Genomic DNA, 22,296 nt, shown 5'->3' on the forward strand with positions numbered 1-22,296 from the left:
AACGCATCGCTGCGGACTGGACCAATCGGAGAGTCCATTTTTACTCTCACGCCCGAATACTCAAATACTACTCAATTTTAAGACGCTCCCAAAACTAGTTCTGTCCTTATCAATAAATTCCTTATAAAATGACAGAGATAGCACGATATTTAAGTGCAACATAAAATTGAGCAGCATTTCATTATTCGGACGTTAGTGACCTGTTCAGTAAACAAGCGTATATCAGTTACGAAGTAGTATAGAAATGAAACGTACCGATCTCCCCGGTGGACTCCGTGTTGATGGAGTGCGTGTCGGAGATGAGTAGCGTGGTGTCCCTGGCCCGGCTGGGCTGTACAGTGGGCTGTACGGTCGGCCGGGCGGTATGGGCGCTGTGAGAACGGGCGCGCCGGGCCCGCCGCCCGCGCCGCTCGCTGGCCACCGTCGTCACTGCTGGGACTGCAGGGGCCGCACTAGTACCCACTGGAGACACCGAAGGAAGCAACGCTTCTCTATCGCCAGTCTCCACTCTGACAATCAAACCAAATACATTTATAGAGGATGGTAGCAGCGCGACAATCGCCGCGTCGTGTGTCGCGGAATGCTGCTCATGAATATGAACCTGTAGCATGGCCTAAAACTAGTCGAGTTCCTCGTCAAACAGTTACGTGAGATAACACAATAATTAATTCAGAGTTCATTTATTTATTTAATCTTTCACGTACACAGTACTATAAAGTTGTGGTAAATAAGGCGAACTTAGTGCCACATGGCCTTCTCTATCAATAAATCTTGAGAGTTTAAATAGAAAGCCTGCGAAAATAAAGTTCATCAACACTACACGTGTGTGGCAGTTTATAATTGAACAAAACTTTCCTCTCAAAACTATTTCTTCAAATAGAACGAGTAGTTCCGGATATTAAATAAACTAAACAAGCAAACTTTTTAACTTTATATAAATAGTATAGTTGGAATTACTTACGTATCGTCATTAACGTTATTTGATTCGTCATTGTCTTCCGATTGTGAAGCCGCCTGCAATTAAAATTATTTTTAGAAGATTGTCATCAATAAATCTATACACAAGGTGTAGCATAATATGAATCACCAGTTGCGAATGATCGTAACTGCCATATAAATTTTCTTTATGACGTTTTATTTATTTAAGCTTTAAGCATAAGCTTAAGCTTTGTACTGACTATTATAATATAATATTGATAAATATACCTCAGCGTTGTTCCTCTGTTGGTTGTCCCGGCGCAGTCTCCGCATGAACTCAGTAGCGCGCACGAACGGGTTCACGCTCTGCTCCTCAAACGTACCGCCCTGGACATACACGTACAAAATATTGTTATATCATGTTAGCTGTACAATACAGTGTGTTTAAAGTGAGCGAGTTTGTGAATGAGTGAGTATGGGTGCGTGTCTGCGCACCGCTGAGTGTTATACACGTAAAACGGGGTGAATAGGGACAAAAGTAAAGAAAAAATGTGATTATGTTACTTTATTCTATATAAAGTAACATAATCACATTTTTTCTTCAAGTTTTAGAGGTTTCTTAGGAGGTCCGATTATCCCCCTTCCCAATCCCCGATTCTTTATTAACCTTTAAATTCCTCCAAAAGGCCAGCAACGCACCTATAACGCTTGTGGCGATTGCTTACCATCAGCAAACCCGATTCCGGCCTAAAACTTAAAAAAAAGAGGGGTGAATAAATACAATGAAGAATTTCCTTGTACCTCTCTTCTGTCCCTATTCACCTCTCGATCCCTATTCACCCCGTTTTACTTTGGTAATGTGAATGCTGTGTTACGTGTATGTGTTTGCTTAAATCTTACTTGAATACACTAATATTCAAGTAAGATTAATATAAGTGTATAAGAATGAGTGAGTGAATATTAGTATAGTCTAGTTTGACTGAGTGAGAATGAGTTCATTTATTAGTGAATGAGTAATGAAAAGCAAGAGTACGGTGAATAGTAATAGTGTGAGTAGTGAAATAAATGAGATGAGTATATTCCGAGTGTGAGTGAGTATGAGTAAATGTGAGTGTGAGTAAGTATGAATATGATTTAATGAGTGTATTCAAGTATATGTAGGTACCTGTGTGGCGGTGTTGTCGTTGAGTAGTGGTTCAGTGTCGGTATCGTCGGAGTCAGTATGCAGGCGGCGCCGCTCGCCGGCGGCGAAGACGCGTCGCTTGCAGACGGGACACACGCGCTTGTTCTGCGTCAGCCACGGGTCTATGCATACTGCGTGGTACGCTGGGAACATGCAAACAATTTATATAATACCTTCCAGTTAGAGACTGACTGACAATGTACTGGAGATTAAAAGCTGAGCATGTTTGTTTCTTGGGGAGTGTGAGGAAATACGGAGACAGTAGCTATTTACACTGCATTATATGGTTTTTAAGGAAGCCATATCTTTTGAAATGACGGGTCGATTTAGTACCTAAACAATGATTACTGCCTCTGTATTGACTGAGTGAGACTGAGACTATATATTATAGTACCTGGCAGGAATGCGGGTATTACCTGCATACTAAATAAATATGCATACTTAAGTGCTTTAACTTTCGAGAATAGATGACACACAATCACATTTTTCTTTAAGTTTTAGTGGCTTTTGAAGGCACCCCAATAACCCCCCATCCCAATCCTAGATTCCTCATCAACCTTTAAATTCCTAACCCCCAAAAGGCCAGCAACGCACCTATAACGCCTGTGGCGATTGCTTACCATCAGCAGACCCGATACCGGCCTAAAACTTAAAAAAAAAATGGATGGCAAACTTCACAGTAAGCAATTGCCTAAGGACACCCACAACACCACCAAAGTTATAAATGCGTGACGTTGTCTCACCATGTGCACAGGGCAGGACTCGAAGCCGCTCTCCCTCCTGGTAGTCATCGAGGCAGATGGCGCAAGTGTCGTACGGGTCTCCCTTGCTGAACTTGCACGTAGGTATCTTCTTCAGAGATCGGCTCGGGAGCCTGTGACGTCGGGCGCGGCGCCTGTCCTTTATACATTTCACTATCTGAAAGTGTTAAAGAAATACAGGTTAGTATATTATAAAATACATAAATTGTGTTATAATTTTATGTTATGATATATTTTTTTTTCTTTTAGAATTATGACATACACAACATTGAAAATTAGCACTTTCGCTAGTCAACCCATTTATTAACTTAACTGTTTTTCTACAAATTCCAAAATAGTTTTACCATCCCTCAATTTTTGTAATCAAACACATAAAGAATGAAGATCAAATCCACATACGAAACAATTTAACAACACATTTCGACTTTTTAAATGATGAAATGCATGCAATATTAAACCTTATTAACTAAATAATACGTACCATAAATATAAGTATTACAAGTAAGCAGAGCACCACGACGATCGCGAACGGCAGCAGCAGGTGTGTGTTGATGTTGAACGGGAGGTCGCCGTTTACCATTATATAGAAACTGAAACAATCATACTTTACTATCACTACAACATATTATATTTATTTATTTATTCTTAAAGAAGGCTTACGGACTAATCACAATAATTATAGGTAACATATTATAAAAACTTAAATTGCCAATAACAAGCCTCCACAGATAAATTCAACCTAGCAATTAATTAATTAATTTCAATTTAGCAAGAACTTGCAACGTGGAGGACTAAGGGGAAGGCCTTTATTCAGCAGTGGACGTCTCTCGGCTGATGATGATGATGATGAAGGACTTGCAACCGATCTAATTAAATCAAATCACTTCAATGCATCCATAGTGTACAGTGTGGTCTACAATTTCATCTAAATCCAGAATCTCTGGATTTAAACAGCTTTTTTTAACGTTGCCCCCTCCCCCCCTCTCTATTTGTCTTGTATCCTGGACTCACAGACCACATAAATAAACATTTTCACAAACCTACGCATCACACTTAGATCAGGAACAACAATTTGTAACTTCACACACACATTTGTAACTTAACACTTTCAATAGAACATGTCAAATGTCAATATTGTCAAGATTTTAGGGTTAACATCAGCAATGCATGCTCACACCTTACGATTTAACTGTACAGTTAAAACAGCAGTTAGATCGCAGGACCATACAGTCCGATTGCACATTTACTCTCTGTCTGCTTAACTGATACATTATTGACATTATAATGACAAACAACTAAATAAAATTACTACGCACGATAAGCTACCACTAACTTGAACCGACGCGAACCGAATGGGCCACACATGTGATGGGCATTACAAGTGCAAGCCATGCAAAGAAATGATGTACCCAATGTAAGGATTCCACAAGTATAGACAAAATTATGTGCGGTTAAAAATAACGTAACGCATGTGAACGGTTTATCGGTACCGCGAAATTTAAACGCTATCGGTGCATCGCTGATATTATACTATTTGAAATATTGGTTTTATTATGCGTATTGAATTAAAAGAAGATATTGAACATTTTTAAAGATATTACAGAAGATTTAAAAGACTATATTGAAAAATATAAGGATATAATTATATTAAATAAAGAGAATTTAAAGAAGTATTATCATAAAAAAGCTTATTAGATGCGGAAGACGGAAGAAAGGAAATTAAAAGCCAGGTAAGTTTAACTTTTAATGACTCCTTTGCTAGAAATTATTATATCATTATGAAGCAAACATAACAATGCAATATTTTCGAATACAATATAAGCCTAGAATAACGTTTACTCATTACAGCATACAGATGAATATTATATATTTACTAAGATGTTATCTATCAAAATTAAACAGTTTATCAATCAAAACATAACTAACTCACGAGATTAAGACAGCTGATATTTATTTTCTAAAAAGAAAGCTTCATTTAGTAGCTTGTTTTTCTAGATAAGCATTATTTAACACAGTCGACACTCGTTAATTCGGAATTCGAGTAACTCTTAAAATACTATTGATTTAATTAAAAAAATATAGAGATTTATTTAGGGACCTCGTGATAACTTCGAATTACCAAGAGCTTCGAATTATCGAAGGTTTGGATTATCGAGAGTCGACTGCATTTATTACTAGCAACTCTATTTTCAAATATTTGGTTGTAAAAATATTAATATCACAATCACTAAGTAGATCAAAAAACGTACCAATCAATCAAATAAATACAAAAGTATTTTTGTATCACTACCCAATACAACCTGTGCATGACGGTTTGATGGTGTCACTATTTTAACAGACTAAACACATAAAGTAATACTTACGCTTTTTTTATAGTTGCCAAAAGGTTTTAAATTGCACAGTACACGGAAAACATTGTGAAATGTTGTGCATTCAGGCTCTAACGCCCCACTGACACTACACATCTCATCTAACACACAACGTGCGCCAGCGCACAACAAACACATTTTAATAACACTATCGATATAATTGTTTCACATTATCACATAATTTTATGATTGAAGTAACTGAGGGACATGGTGACTCACCCGCTTGTATACAAATACTCGTCGCCCAGCAGTAAGCCAGCGAGGTCGCTCACGAATACCGACGGAATCTCTATTCCCTCCGGATTTTTAGCCGACATAGTCTCTGCGAACAAAATAATAAAGGTAAACAAATCATCTTCAAAAAACCATACCATTAAATGTCGGTGGCGAAAATCGGAACTAAAATAAATAGTATTGAATTTGACAGTTCGATATGCCACGTCCGCGACGCGCAGCGCCACCGAAATCACAAAATTCATTTTGTATAATGATTAAGTTTTTTCCATGTAATCGGGACTTTTTTGTATGAATAGTGAGATTCATCGTGTGGTGGCGATGATAGCATGTTGGACATCAGTAATTGTTCTTATTTACTCTAGCGTACAATGGGCTATTGGTTACTTTGTTTAGTAATGTTTTGTATTAAATTCTTCAATAGTATCTTATCGTTTAAGTGGGCACAGAAAGCGTTTTATATGGAACACAAGATTATAATGTTATTTTTATTGTAAACAGTAGAGTTTATTATTTTAATTGAAGATTACGAGCTACATTTGTATGACCAAGCAAAGGTGAGCTATACGCCCACCATCTCATAATTTTATTAGCTTTTTTTTACATTTAATGGGTCGACGTTTGGCCGCTATCTCAACTGATGATAAGTGATGATGCGGCCTACGATGGAGCACGTCTGTCCATAAGCAACCTATTCACTCAGGCTTTGAAGACACCCAGGTTAATAACCATCAGGAAACACAGACTCCGGCAAGGAGTTCTACTCTCACTCAGGTTAAGGAAAGACTAAAATGTATCTAATCGAAAGATAAGTCGGTGCAATAAATTGAAATATGGCAGAAATGCGTTTTTGAAGTATCCTTTTATCAACGTCATACGCTTTTTCAATTTATTAATCAGCACATGAAACATTTTCTGCCTCTTCCGAAGGAATATTATGAGATGTAACACTTATTATTTACCAGTTATAAATCCCATGTAATTTTGCAAACCTAGATCTTATTGCCATGCACTGCACATACACGATGCATGATTATATTTTCTATCATTATTCATTATTTTATGGAATCGGGGGCAAACGAGCAGACGGATCACCTGATGGTAAGTGGTCACCGCCACTCATGGACACCCGCAATACCAGAGGAGTCACAGGTACGTTGCCGGTCATTTAAAAAGGATTCCGCTCTTTTCTTGAAGTTACATTCTCATATTTTAAACTAATTCATACAACTGGGAATCCATTAGTGCTACTGACCTCAACAGTCGTGTAGACATTGCATTAATAAATGCTTACTTTGTATGTCCCTAACTAGCTTATTAGTGGAACAAATACCGATAGTGTAATTACACCGTTCTATTTTTACATTAACTACGGAAATTATTTTTATCTTAACGCTGGAACATTGGTGCATTTGAACTCATTGTACTTGTTGCACCGAGTTATTATACCTATTGTTTCTGATTACTGTTTTCATAGGACAAACTGGTAGCTTTTTGGATCACATTAACATGGATAAGGACTGTAAGATTTTTTGAGTTATGATAATTTTTTTGAAAGATGTTTATGGTGGCAAAGTAAACTTTAATTTTTACATTGTAATGTAACAAAATATGAGCATTTTAGGGAGTTTGGTAATATATAGAACTTAATAATATAAGTAGTATAAGACAGGTCCCTAATATTTAATTTATTTGCTCGGCGTGGTAAACAGTGTCCACTGTTCGCCAGTGTTGTTATTGAAGAGAGTGAGATTATTGCCACGTATTGAAAAAAAAAAGTAGTAGTATGGTAAAATTGTAATTCATCAATAATTAATCTCTTTTTCTGAAAGACATAAAGATTTCTTTAAAAATCCTTAATATTTAGATATCCATATAATAAATTGATGGCATTTTTTCATTACAACACACACAAATTAACCAGAAATGAGAAAACATTTCACTTACTAGGAACAAAAAAGTCGTGGAGATGGCCTGCATTGTGGAAATATTTTATTTACTATTAAAAAAGTAATGGACTAGAGGCTTATTGCGTCTGTATGCAAACAAGTTTATCACTACAATGCCGTTGTAGGGAGATAACTGTCTGAGGAAGCTGGAGGGATGCCCTCGAGAAAAAATGCGAATTTGAGCTTTATGGCAAAGAAATAGTGACTGATTTTCAATGGAGATGTGTTTATGTGGATGTTTCTTCGAGAAATGACATTGTATACAAGATATGTCTATATTATTAATGCTACTGTTATTCTACGGAGGCTGGCCACTCACCGAGATCACTGGAGTTGACATTGTGCACGATGGCGCAATCGTAGCCCGCCGCCTGCGCATTGCGCACCTTCACTTCAAAACTGCAGTTGTATCTGGAAGAGAGACAGATTAATTAATACAGAGATAGGAGCAGACGGATCACCAGGGGCCTTAGTCTGCTATTACAATTGTGTCAGTATGGTCGATCACTGAGCAGTGTGAGAGGGACGGAGCTATGTAGGTTGTATAGCTCCGTCCCTCTTGCAATCGGCGCCACCCATGGACACCCGCAATATCAGAGGAGTTACAACTGCCTTTTGGGGATTGAAGACACTTATTGCACGGACATCACTGATGCACTTTGATTTTGACTACAGATGGCGCGGTAGCCGGGCAACTGGCTGCCGTGCAACGTATAGCGGGTTCGATTCCCGCACGGAACAACTCGTTCCGGGTCTGGGTGTCATGTGTATGTGAAAATATATGTTTGTAAACGCACCCACGATACAAAGAATACGCTAATGTGTGGGCTTAATTAAAAAAAAAACCAATCTATAATTTGAAAACTTGTACTTTTAAGCAGGAAAATTTTGCACTGTATTGTTCAGAGCTATTCACGTTAGTACTAAACTAAATTTACTATATTGTCAGAATAGAGCAACACTTTTATTAACATTAAGCACTGTTCTGTATCACTAGTCACCACATATTGTGTTATCGTTCAGCGAGTGACGTCAGAGGGACAGCTTTTATGTGGAGCCAATACCAGGTTATTGATAATGCATCATTGGCCTCGTATTGCAAGATGTAGCTTTGTATTTATTATGAAAGAGTAGGCTAAGTGCTGGGGCCGTATTATGAACTCTTATTTCCAGTCAGTTTACGCCGTGAAATGAATTGCCCGGCTAATTCGTATTATGAACACAATTGCCAGCCAGTCAGTGGTCACGTGACAATACAAACCGATTTCTGCACGACTTTTGGCTGGCTGGCTGGCGTTTACACGTATTATGAACGCTATTTTGACGTTTCAATTCTCATGTTAGTTGTCAAATTACGACTTTCAAAACAATTCAATAAAAGCGTCTTACTTGCAGCTTAAACTGAATTGCTTAGTCTTGAAAAGTTTGTTTTAGGGTTTTTATTTAGTGTTGTTATCATAATGTGTGAGGAATAGGTAATATTAGATTTTTTGGCAAGTAGTGACGAGGAGCCGAGGCGCCAAATGGCCATACAGCGTAATACGCTAACAATGTGACCCATTCTCGATCGATGACCGTGAATTGGTTAAAAAGTATAGGCTTACCGAGGATTTAGTGCGAATCTTTGCGATGTGCTTAAGCCTCATGTCTGTGCAAAAAACATAAAAAAAAAACATCAAAAACATCAATTGCAAAAACATCCAGAAGATGTCAGCCAAAACTTCCCATCGACATCAACAGAAGAGGCTTTTATTGTCTGACGAAATCTGAATCTACAATGGAGAATATACCACCTCAGGCATAAATGTTCACGTGGGTGACGTGGCATTACCAAGGAAGAGGTGCACCGGCTACTCATAGAAATAAGAAAACAAAAATTGAAAATCGAAAATAAAAATTCAATAAGTACTTGTTGCAACCGAATAAAATTGCAAATAAAGGAGAAGGGGACTTTTGGGCCCAGCAGTTAACTAGTTGAAATGTATATTAAAAAAACCGTCATATTTTTCTAAGGGAAATCACAAAATATGGTACCTTGTTTCTATCTAGGAAGCGAGAAAACTTAAGTTATAATATAAAACTAAATAATCATTTATGTATAACGTACTCTGTGATTTAAACTTCTTACAACACTTCTGTCTGACATCAGTCAGTCACCGATTGACAGATGACACTCGTTCATTGTGTTTCGTTCTGAGTGCGCACGTATTTTCCATGTTTTATTGTTTAACCCCACGACCTAGGCTTTATAAAGGACTTTTGACGGACCTTGCATCTCTAAATTTCCTGACTCTCTATTTTGGACAACTGTTTAAGCCTTTAGGGAACAGCGAGTAAAGTTCCCTAAGAAAAGGAGGATCCTCCGACCAGGCGAGGTGATCGTGCCTGGCGGGCTTTCTGCCCTACTGTTGTTCGTTGGGATTTTCTATCCGTGTTAATTCGCACGCAAACTTCATATGTGCGATGCAGGATATTTGTGACGTCATCCATTGATTTGCTCGTCGATAGTCTATGTGCGACTTCTGTCATCTGTCATCTGTCACTTGTCAGTGTCGCCACATCACTCCCCCCCAAGACCGGAGGTCGATCCTGTTGAGACGGCTGTCGATGCTTGAGACGAGCGGTGCCAGAGCCAGTGTAGAATGTCCCTAGTTCCAGTGAGTCGGAACTGTGCCGCTGAATGCCCAGTGAGTCGGGTGAGCGGTGCAGGGTTATACTCCAGTGAGTCGGAGTAGTGAGGCTCGCAGTGTCCCACAGTGAGTCGGGGAATAGATACTGCGAGGGTAGGTGCGTAGTGGCTGGCGTCTGCGTTGACGGGAGGAAGGCGTCCTCAGACCGTGTGCAGAGAGTGCTGTGCCTAGACGCTGATGAGGCCGTAGGGAAGAACCAGGCTGCATATCTTCGATGTAGCGTGTGGTGGTCCCTGATGAGGCCGAGGATGCTGGTTGGCTGCGACTTGATTACCGCTCAGCGGAGAAGTGATGGGTGAGGGAGATGGCGATAAGGATGACGGTGCTGATCTGCTCCGTGAAGGTTGGTTTCAATCACGTCGGGGGTCACCACTTTAGGGAACAGCGAGTAAAGTTCCCTAAGAAAAGGAGGATCCTCCGACCAGGCGAGGTGATCGTGCCTGGCGGGCTTTCTGCCCTACTGTTGTTCGTTGGGATTTTCTATCCGTGTTAATTCGCACGCAAACTTCATATGTGCGATGCAGGATATTTGTGACGTCATCCATTGATTTGCTCGTCGATAGTCTATGTGCGACTTCTGTCATCTGTCATCTGTCACTTGTCAGTGTCGCCACAAGCCTATCAATCGGATATTGACGACATGGATCGCTGTGTAAATTGTACGATTGCGACTGGTCGCAGTAACTCTATTGGCAGAAGAGTCTTGGAAGATGAGGCGATTTTATCAGTTATTCGACAGTGGCGTGCATCTCAGCCTGTATAATATGGTATCTCAGTTGGGAAAGATACTAAAAACATATACGTACCCCGACCCCCTACACAATTCTAAGATGACATTCTCCTAATTATTGAAGATGAATAATACATATTTTATACTAATATTGGTGTTTTATTTATATATCCTCCTGTCCCTTTTTTAGTTTTTAAAAGGTTAGTGCCTACTGCTTCTAATGGCCTATGCACAGCACGTTTTTTAAACGCCGGTGCCGCGCATTTGTATCGAAAATAAGCTTAAGCTGCGTTCGAAAACTATATCTATATCACATAACGTACAAGTCCAATTTAAATTGTTATCCAAGCTCAATATTATTTGATTTATATTTCACTATGTTTTGTACGTATTGTTTTATGATATATTCTGTTTTGGAAATATATTATGTTATTTTTCAATACTAAAAGAAAACCGTAACTTACCGAAAATAAAAAATGTATACTTCCGAACGTCGCCGGCAAACATTACAAACCAGCCATAGACCAAGTGAACAATTCAGAAGGCGGCCTAATAAATGTATGTCATAATACGAAATTTAGCCAGGCAGTTTACGGGCGTGAAGTGAATTGCCTGGAACTTGCATGGATGTTTAAAAGTTCATAATACGGCCCCTGATTAAAATAACCTTCCTAATCCTAAACTTCTGGCTCAATTTTGATTTTTGACAGAAACTTCATCTTAATCTAAGTGATTTTGATTGAGATCAGATATAAAAATTGACAGTTAGTGCTTTCGCGATGTCACTAGTGCGGTTGTCCAGCTACAGTACACCTTCGGATAGACAGTGAGCTTTGTTCTTACTGATGGTAATATAAAAAACTATTTTGACTTTTATTAGAACACATTAAAGTTGAAAATCCTTTAAAGAACGGTGTATTGACGTATTTAACTTGTTTACTTTCCGAGAAACAAAGGAATAAAGACCTTATAGCTTACCTAGCAAGGAGTACTATCCATTTCCCTGTGAAGTTATCAACAGTCGGCGGGTTGGGGAGAGGGCCACAGCCGTCTGGAGGCTCGCCTGCGACCAGGAACCCGCGCAGACCGTCAGCTGGCAGGTCGTTGCCGAAACTAGCCGGCATGTCGCGGAACTCCTCCATTATCTGAAAGTAATTTATTCCTTTTGTAGTTAAAATACATTTGATCTACGAAAAGACACTCAGACGTGCACATCATTACAACTAGTTACATAGTATAAAACAAAAGTCGTTTTCCGCCATAGGCGTAGCCAGGGGGGGGGGGTTCAAACCCCCCCGAAATATGCGTACCTAGACATTACAGAGCGTTATTTTTCTAGTTAGCATAGTACATCCCAAAAAAACCGCATAAATATTCAGATATTTATGCGGTATTTTCCAGATGTATTAATTATAATTAACGCGTGCGAAGACGCGGGCAAAAGCTGTAGTAACGCTGAATATTCACCAGTATAACTGGTCACATCCATATGCAATAGGATGTGTAGTAACATAGTAAATGTGACATTTACCTATGTTGAGATAAAATTGATATTGAATTACAATGATAGTAGGTAAATTGTGTACAAATATTAAAACTGGCTCGAACAATGTGCAGTTGTTTGCAGTTGTATCAACAGATGAGTGCAAATATGTTTTAGTTGGTAATGAACAGTTTTACAGACACACTCAGCCTTGGTAATGTAACTGGGAAAATACCTACTTTAGAAATAAAGTCCACCAGCTTTTGTTTAGGGTTTTCTCATTAAAATAGATAGATGTAAATTTTTGCCTATTCTACCGTGCCTTTCTGCAAATTGTTTTCCATCTTTGTGCCAACAAAATTAGCTCAGCGAGTCATATGCTATTTACCGCCGCACTCAGAGTCATTTAATGGTACCTTAACCCAGTCCTTAGCAATTGTTTTCGGAACAAAATCGGAATAGTTTAAGTAATCATTAAAAGTCTCTGAGTACGGCAATAAGTAATATAAAATCAAGTAACACGTATTGAAGGATTTAAAGCAAATCATTGCATAAATAACTACATATAACTCATTATAATTGAGAATTACTTTATCCCAATCAAGTGATCTATAGCTTGATAAACCTGAGGTAGGTTCTAATTAACTAACTATCTACAATGTATAGGCATTATCGGAGTGGACCGTGTGAACTCCTCAACAATGTTAGTTAAGCTTAGTAAATAAACCTCAGTAGATTAAACTATTTTATCAATATGAAACGACTCCCTTATCAGATGACTAAGAAAAGGAAAAATACTAACAAAATGTTGCATTCCGACGAGGTACAGCACTTGCACTGCATTTATATTCATCGGCGGAAGACCAACCTCCATTTTGAAACCACAGCCAAAACACTTTAATTTTCAACTTATTTACATTCTATGACGAACGAAAAAGTTTTTATTCCGACGTGAAACACTTTTTTTTACATTATCCAGCAATGTTAATTATAGTTTTCAGCCAATACCACTTTTACATTGGGGCGAAGCACATGCGTTGTCCATGTACGTTAGTTGTTCAGCCACTGATAAAAACTAGTGTAAACTTGATATTTGTTCCGTTCAGTTTAATTAGCGATACTGCGGGAGGGATAAAATGGCGATATGGTGATAATTGTCCATAACACAGCATATTTTATCAATTAAAACATTGTATTGGCAAAAGTGTAATAATATATATCAATCAAAGATAACTATTACAAAAATTATTTAAAAGATTTATGCCTCCCGCTTTAAATGATATTCGCTACAAACCGAACGCAGTTATAAAATAATACTGGCATAACACCACACTACAGCTACACTGTAACAATGACACTGGCAGTCGTGTTCCAAGCCATAGACAAACGCAATTCAAATAAAAAAGCGAGAGCACGCAAGGAGGTTGGTAACTAGTAACTACTACTAAGAAGATCTAATGAAGACTAGTAGTTAATGCCAGCAGTCGGTTATTTAGTTATCGAATGGAAATATTCCGCACGTGAGATAAGATTAATAGCTGTCTGATTACAATATGTAACGTACTAATAACTGTTACCGCCACACTCAGTCGTTTAATGGTTACTTAAGGTACGTAAGTGTCCGCATCGTACTCATCACACGCATCGCACGCAACTGATTTTAGTTTGTCTTGTATAGAAACTCATACAACTGCGTCCACTGATCCGCATCGTAAGGACCGCATCATCAGCAATGCCTACATGCGATGCGTGCGATGTGGACGCTAACCTTTAACCCACTCTTTAGCATTTGTTATCGGAATAAAATCGTTACTAAGGAATAGTTTAATTAATCATTTAATGTCTCTGAGTACGGTAGTTAGTATTTTTTTAACTTATATTTTATGAACGTTGATTATTGGTATTAAATCTGGACATTGATGGCATCTGCAATGGTATTTCCAAAGTTGCATACATAAACTTGCCAAAGCGTACGTTTTGAATATTCTTGTCAGAAAATTATTTGGCAAGAAACTACTCCAGGTGCATAACTATTAATATCTTCACGTATTTATTCATATTTTAGAGTAAATATACATAACATTTAAGTATTTTAAATATAGATAGAACCAATCAGTGTCGACGTGTTTCAACATATATACGAAGAATGGATTTTCTCAAGGCAGTATTTTGGGTCTGAAACGGCTTGACCGACTTTGATGAATTTTTTGTGCTTATCCGGTATCTTTAAGAATCGGCCAACATCTATTTTTCATCCTCCTAAATGTTAGGGGTAGTACAACCTTAATTTTTTTAATTTTCCGCGGACGAAGTCGCGGGCAGAAGCTAGTATTTAATGTATAAAGCTGAAGAGTTTGTGAGTTTGAACACACTAATCTCCGGAACTACTGGTACGATATGGAATAATTATTTTTTTTGTTGGATAATATATTTATCAAGGATGGCTATAGGCTGAAACATCACTTTGCGATCAATAGGCACCGAGCAGAGCGGGTGAAACCGTGCGGAAGTAGCTAGTATAGTATACGAAATTATAATTTTCAAGTTTTTTATTATTTAAACATAATAACTAGACTTTCGCGGTGAAGCCCACCATAGCACAAGAAACGTTTCACGATGGAAATACGTGTGATTTATTTGTAAACAAAACAGCCAATACTATTCCGATCACAGATAAGATAAATTCAGAACATCAACGATACAATCAACCCAGTACCTAACATTATGGATTACTTTTATCATCGAATTTGTAAATGAAATACTATTTTTACTTCAATAATATCAGACGTACTATCATTTCCTTGTTAATATATTTTTTTATGTTATAATCAGGTAAACGAGCAGACGGATCACCTGATGGTAAGCAATCGCCGCCTATGGACACCCGAAACACCAGAGGTGTTATAAGTGCTTCGCCGGCTTTTTGGAGATTAGAAATTTAATTTATAAATGTGAATGTATGTCTATTTGTATGTTTTAATCCGTCAATTACGCTGAAACTACTAAACGGATTTTAATGAAATTTGGTATACAGAAGGGAATGATTTGGACGATAGGATACCTTTTATAGACACCACGAGAACGAGCGAAACCGCTGGCAAAAGGTACTAATGCAAATATATTTAATAAAATGAAGTCCAAAGACGTTCGTGTGTGTGTTCAAGCATTCAGCACGACCATTCAATATTATCAATAGTATAGTCATAGATAAGTTTAAATGGCATAATAACGACAATTAACATGATTATAAGTAATGAGATAATCACGATTGTCAATTTTGAATGTTTGCAAATAACGTGTATGTATAAAAGAATAGAGATATTATTTGACCTTGTTTTTTATCATTTGTTAATAATATTATCTAGATATGATTGTGTTTTAAGGACACTAAACCAGTATTGAAAGATAACTTGATTGAGCTGTCCCAAACGTTGTAACGTGCTCGCAAGTCGCGCTTAATTCCTACTTTTACAGTTTAGTCTCGGATGTGACACCACAACTCACGATTCCGCTCTTGGTTTTAGAAATGTCCAGGAAATGATCAGTCTGGATTTGGCAACCCTATTTGCATCTGGAGCGAATGCTCTACTTCTAGCGGTTTCTGTCCAGCGCGTCTCTTACAACCGTGTAAAATTTTGAGGACGAGTCCTTCACCTGATCGCTCCATCTCGTTGGGGAACGTCCGCGCGATCTCTTGCCTTTGGTGTTCCCAACCACAATCAGTTTTCCTAGGTTTTCACCACCTCTGCGTACTCCGTGGCCAAAGTACGAAAGAATACGTTCCTAGCTATTGGATTTGAGATTAAGGATAGGCGTATATAACAAAACATTCATGGAGTAACCAATGTCCCTAGAACCTTTGACACTGATTTTCTTATAGAAGAGCTATCGTGTTGGATATAAGGTCGAGAATTGCTGAAATAAAATGTCTTCGCTTTCAAGGGAGATTATGCCGTAGACGCATTTTAAACAATATATATTAAACACGACCCTGATCTAATAAAAACTGACGGCATACAACACCTACGTGTTCAAAAATAGGCCATGAATACGGGGGCTTGTTTAGTGTTTCATTACAGGCTATTCATATTAGGTTTAGCCTAAAATAAATATCTAGGTCATAGCATTAATAATACTGACGTAAGTTATTATACCGCTAATGTAATGTTTACACTTAAAACATGCTATTAGGCTAATTTTGAAGAGTCTGTTCATATTGTTAAACATATTATGGATGGCGTATTATAGATACTTCGTTGGTTAATAAGAATTTTCAACTCAAGCAACTATTATTTTTTAGGCCCCAGTACCAGTTTGCTTTATGTTTAACGAGACTGCGTTCGATGGTCTGATTGGTTGGTTAATAGGAGCCGGCCAATCAGAGCGCCGAACGTCTCGTTTCGATCTCTTTAAACACAAAACGTACTCGTACTAAGCCCTTAGGAATATTAACGAGTATTTCGAACTTGCAATCTCCTACTCTATAAATTGCGACTCGACTAACGTGCATACAAGACAAGGTACATTACACATAAGACAGCGTTTTAATTGCAAATTGCAAACCGTGGCAGATATAATTATGTAGTCACTTATAATTGAAAACATACGATTCATGCCAGTACACAACCATCGTCATGTAAACTCTTACGATACAAAGAAATAATTTGATTATGTACCAGCAGTTGCAGCATACTAAACGCAGCATAGTAGTGACGCACACTATCAAGTTACTATCAACTAGGTTACATTGGAAATGTGATTTTATTTCTATTCAATTAGGCGTAATTTACGATGGAACGAAATGTTTTCGGATATCATTACTGTTAGTGGTTAGGCGTAGTCGATATTGAAGGCTCTTGGATTCGTTTTAAATTGGCAATAGAGACATCTCTGTCTATTGTCAAGCATAGTTCGGGTATTTATAATAATAGTGCCTTAATAGCCATTCATCTAATAATTTACTATGAATGGTGTCTTAAAATGAAACCTTGCTTGACTGCACGGTTGGTGCACTGGCTGCCATGCAACGTGTAGCGGGTTCGATTCCCGCACGGAACAACTCTTTGTGTGATCCACAAATTGTTGTTTTTTCGGGTCTGGGTGTCATGTGCATGTGAAATTGTAGGTTTGTAAACGCACGACACAGGAAAATCCTAATGTGGGGTAATGTTTTTTATTTAAAAGAACCTTAAAGCCTTGAAACTACAAAAATACTATTCTATTGATCGTATTTTCAGTAAATAAATGAAATAGTATTCACAATGGATATGAGAAAGATGGCTAACAGCGGAAATCATTACCGAGGCAGATTTATGAAACGCTATCGAGAAAAATAAATTTTCCATTTTATAAATATATCGGTTTGAAGACGGAGTAGAAATCTGTTAATACGGCATCTAGAAAGGTGCTTTTATACAAGGCTTTTTTATGGAATAAGTCTGTAAACGAGCAGACGCATCGCCTGATGGTAAGGAAACGCCGCCGCCCATGGACACTTGAAACACCAGAGGCGTTACAAGTGCGTTGCCGGCCTTTTAGGGGTTAGGAATTCAAGGTTTGTTGGGGAATAAGGGATTGGGAAGGGGGGTAATTGGGATTCTTCCGGTAACCTCACTCACACAACAAAACACAACGCAAGTTGTCGGTTTTCTGTCGAGCCGGCCCGTTCGTGCCCAAGCATGACTCTCCGACACTTAATTTGCTACTATTGCATAGTCATATTAGATAAGTATAATACCAAACGTATTTGAATGAATGACCGGGACATAACTGCTATAAATGTTGCCGCTTCATAAAATATGAAAATAAAAATACGCTTTAGCTGTTTGAAGCAAACGTAGCGGTGCGGGGATGACTTAAGTTTAGTCACTGTCCAATGGGCTGGCTGGCAGCTATGGCCGACGCATATTGATCTTTAAACCCGCCACGTCACTGTACCATGCTCTCTACGGAGTAATTTATTACTTGACAATGTTATTTAAAAATAAAATAACGCCAATGAGAGACGATATGTCTGAGGGAAATGAGAGAGAGATTAGTTATGAATTAATGTCGGTACATGAAAGGAGTAGGAGAGATAGACAAGAAAAGACGGATCGATTGATATTGTCAAGAAGGAAAATCGAGTGTAGGGCTAAAGATGTGTGTGACTTGGACTAAACGACCGATAGCAGGAAGCATTACCTAATAAACGCGATCGACAATCTCGTATTACCAACAATCACAATTAATGTTGTTTCTCTAATTAACGAAGTATTGGTTTAAAGTTTTTGAAAGAAAAATCTCCTTAGCAAAGTGTCGGAAATTGAAACTTAAACTTAACAGCACTTTTTAATAAGGGGGGAAAATCATCCAATGACTTTTTCCGCCTTGGGCGAGCCGAGGGGTGTCAGAAATAACAGACTCTTACTGACAAAAAAAATCGAGCCGTAGCCTCGATAAACCCGCTAGGTAGTCCGCAGATTCGAAACTCAACAGCCCTAGGCACTGCACAGCCTCGTCTACGTAAGAGGGGTTCGCTATGATGACGCTATGATCGCAGTATCTTAGTAAGGTTAGGTTTATCAGAGAGGTTTCCCTTGTCCACATCACGAGTAACCCTACTGCTTTTTAAACATACTCATAGTATTTTATGAACACTAGCTACAGCAATAAACTAGCCACGTAGGTATAGTACCTACATTACAAACTAATAATTATTGCGTAACTGTCAGCAAAATGATTGCTAGTTATGTAGTTCGCATCGATATTATTGATCGCCCACCATCCTCCGTTGTAATTTCGTATCGATTGGCATAAATGTACCAAACTGGCAACAGGCTACTTTTATTTTCTACTTAGAAAAATAAGTATTAGGTACTTAGGAAAAGAGGTTCTCTTATTACATATATTAGCTAATCAAACAATATTGGCGTGATTATACAAGCTTTATATACCAGATCTTTATTGACTACGCAATCTATACTACATGCAGTACATGAATTGCAGTTACCATGCAGAAAATAGCTCCTAGCCAAAACAAAGCAAACTTCAACGTCCATTGACGCATTAGAAACAATTTTTATGGGTCTCTTGTTTGCATACCGATCGTTGTATGATGCACTGTAGCTACTTATGCCAGCGAAGATAAACAGCCGTGTGACGTGTGTTCGGCAAACCAATTTATTTGATGTGAATGAACTTATTTGGGGCCAAAATTTCGCGACAAGAACACAAGTTGATCAGAGTAAATTACACATTCATAAATGCACATTATTAACATGGAATTAAAGGTCATTTTATCGTGTACGTAATACGTAGGTACATATTCTTCGAACACATTGAGATATTTTTGTAAACTGGAAATAATATGGATATTTGAGTTGTATCAGTTTATAAAGAAGGCGACTGAGCTTACTTTAGTACCAAAAAATCAATTAGATGGTCCGTTTTTTAAGAAAGTTGGATAAGATTAATTCAAGCAAAAACAGATCGTAAACCATGATTTTTTAGGTTCCAAATTAAGAAGCAAGAATCTTAATATCAGTCCTAGAACAACTTCAATATTTGTTTACAATTATTACTACTAAGCCCAAAAGGACCGACATATTTATATTAAGTAACTACGCGTGATTCACTTACTAAGTGATTCAGACACGCACCGACCCAACCTTAGTACAATGTAATAAAAGATAAACACATAATAAAGTAGGCTAATGTGGCCTACAGCTGATGTGGACTATGGATATGTAAACTCTTTACATATGTGTGCAAAAAACAAGCGGCGTATTTATAGTACTTAGATCCGCTTTTCGCCGGTTACGTTATTAACTAGGGGGTGTTCAAACAGGCTCTACTTCTTTCTGTGTTGGTATAAAACTAGGATGGGCTTGTAAACAGGAATTCTGATGAACACATTAAATACACATAGTTTTAAAGGACTGCGAAAATACAAATACAAGGATACCTACTGTTTTTGTTTTAGTATGAGTAAGTATCCATTGATGACATTGTTAGCGATTCACCTTGTAAAGCGGAGTCCTAAATCAGGATTTTTCCAGACTAACTAATATTATTCAGTACGGTACGCAATGGTCAATGAACTGCGAAAAACATCCTTATTCCAGTTGTATTAGAGGTTGTATCAATGTCAAAATGTTACCATGAACGACGTGTCTGGACCTTGACTCAAAGGACTAAGAACTTATCGCTATTAAATTTTTAGTTGCTATTATATTGATATGCTATCTCTGTCACTTGTATGGTGTTGGAGTGAGAAAAAGAGTGTTTTAGTGTTTTTATCGACCATGTGTGACTGCGAATATATCATCAAAATGTTCGCGCACCGCTGCACGAGGACAATGGACTGAATAGATTGTGGCATTATTTTATTATAGGTTGTTAGTACCAGTAAATGGTAAGTATATTTCTGTATTACTTAAATTGGTCATTTTAAACCTCAATGGTTTTGTCTCGTTACATCCAGACTTATAGAAGAACTATATCTATACTAATATTATAAAGATGAAGAGTTTGTTTGAACGCGCTAATCTCAGGAACTACTGGTCCGATTTGAATAATTCTTTTTATGTTGGATAGCGCATTTATTGAAGGAAGGTTATAGGCTATAAATCATCACGCTACGATCAATAAGAACCGAGCAGAGCGGGTGAAACCGCGCAGAAGTAGCTAGTCATAAATAAGTGACAAATAAAAACATAACATGTGGAGGGATTCCCACGGAAACACATGAGGATTATTCAGATTACTACGTATGTAGCATCACGAACAGATGCATTTGTAATCCAGATACTATACGTATAACAGTGCTATGTATTTCCCCAAACACCCACTTTTCTATGGCTTGACTGATAAACACGAATTGAAAATTTCGGTACAAAGGACTTTGAGATGAGCACTAAAGAGTTAAGTCACTCATGGAGAAGATTTGTAAAGAACTGCGCGTAAACTTTTCATTCGCTTCGGTAGAGAAGAGAAGCATTGTAATTGGGTTACAATTGTACCTATAATAGTAACTTTACTAACATTTACATGTCTTTACATGCAAACAGTATCGATTGTGTACTCGTTTATGTCCAAAGATAAACAGATAACACCTGTATCGTAACCTTCGACACTTCACTGAGAGATTCGCGTTCGCGATAACCTAAACACTACGGGTGATGAAAGTGGTTGCCATTTTTGACGAGATTTGTTGATGCTGGCGATATTAACCGATTTTTTTAGGACTAATTTTATAGAGGAGCTCTACAAACTTTACAGATATATAGGTTATTGCTGCTGGCCGTAAGTCAGCTGAGACTTGAATGGATTTCGGCTCTCGAGAGCTTAGAGTGATCTTATGGCAAAAGTAGAAGCTGTTTTAATACTAGTCAATGAAAGAAAGTTTGTGTAATCCCATAGGACCAGGAGATATCTGTCCTAAAACTTGAAGCTCTAATCAATATAGGATAGGAAGTAATCACAAAGTCACGAGTTGATTTGTTTGTAAGTACATGCTAATCTCACCTCCTATCCTACGAGGAAAGAATCTATTGAATATCAAACGCGTACGACAGATCAGTCTTAATTCTGAGTAAACATTTCTTAACAGAAAACGCTCATTTTAGTCCAATGTATACAAAATTATAGGTAAAATATACCATCCACGTGCCAAACACGATTGGCAGGACCCCTGACATTGACCGAGAACAATTAATGAACAATTTATCAATGACCTATGGACACTAACTCATTCGCTTCCTGGTTGAAGGTGACACAAGAGGTTGGTAGATTTCATTGCACAATTCTTAACAATTATTTGGTGGCTCATTGATCTTAATTGACTTCTATGCAAGATGTGAACAGCTGATTATGATTCATGTGTTATGTTACTAGCTGGCAGTTTTTGTTTTGCAAATTATGAAGACGTGTTTTGTTCTTTGCAGAGCGAAAGAGACTGAGATACAATAGTTTTTGCCACAGTCTGTGTATCCCGTAC

General features: G+C 37.9%; 1 protein-coding gene across 4 annotated transcripts in view; it reads right to left on the reverse strand.

Annotated features, from left to right (window-relative positions):
• Positions 1-22,296, reverse strand: part of LOC118262350 (E3 ubiquitin-protein ligase RNF13) — a 33,450-nt gene that overhangs the window by 5,746 nt on the left and 5,408 nt on the right. For 2 of the 4 annotated variants that reach the window (XM_035573610.2, XM_050697695.1), the window contains exons 3-11: positions 11,813-11,979; positions 7,734-7,825; positions 5,451-5,553; positions 3,344-3,452; positions 2,845-3,019; positions 2,084-2,244; positions 1,207-1,305; positions 962-1,014; positions 256-509 (exon numbers count right to left, since the gene is read on the reverse strand). In XM_035573610.2, coding sequence (XP_035429503.2) covers positions 256-509; positions 962-1,014; positions 1,207-1,305; positions 2,084-2,244; positions 2,845-3,019; positions 3,344-3,452; positions 5,451-5,553; positions 7,734-7,825; positions 11,813-11,979 — 1,213 coding nt within the window. Of the gene's footprint in view, positions 1-255; positions 510-961; positions 1,015-1,206; positions 1,306-2,083; positions 2,245-2,844; positions 3,020-3,343; positions 3,453-5,450; positions 5,554-7,733; positions 7,826-11,812; positions 11,980-13,119; positions 13,776-22,296 lie in introns of those variants that run through there. The other 2 variants (XM_035573611.2, XM_050697696.1) reach the window with 2 other exon arrangements.

This window comes from Spodoptera frugiperda, chromosome 12, assembly GCF_023101765.2.
Source record: "Spodoptera frugiperda isolate SF20-4 chromosome 12, AGI-APGP_CSIRO_Sfru_2.0, whole genome shotgun sequence".
NCBI classification, from domain to species: Eukaryota; Metazoa; Arthropoda; class Insecta; order Lepidoptera; family Noctuidae; genus Spodoptera; species Spodoptera frugiperda.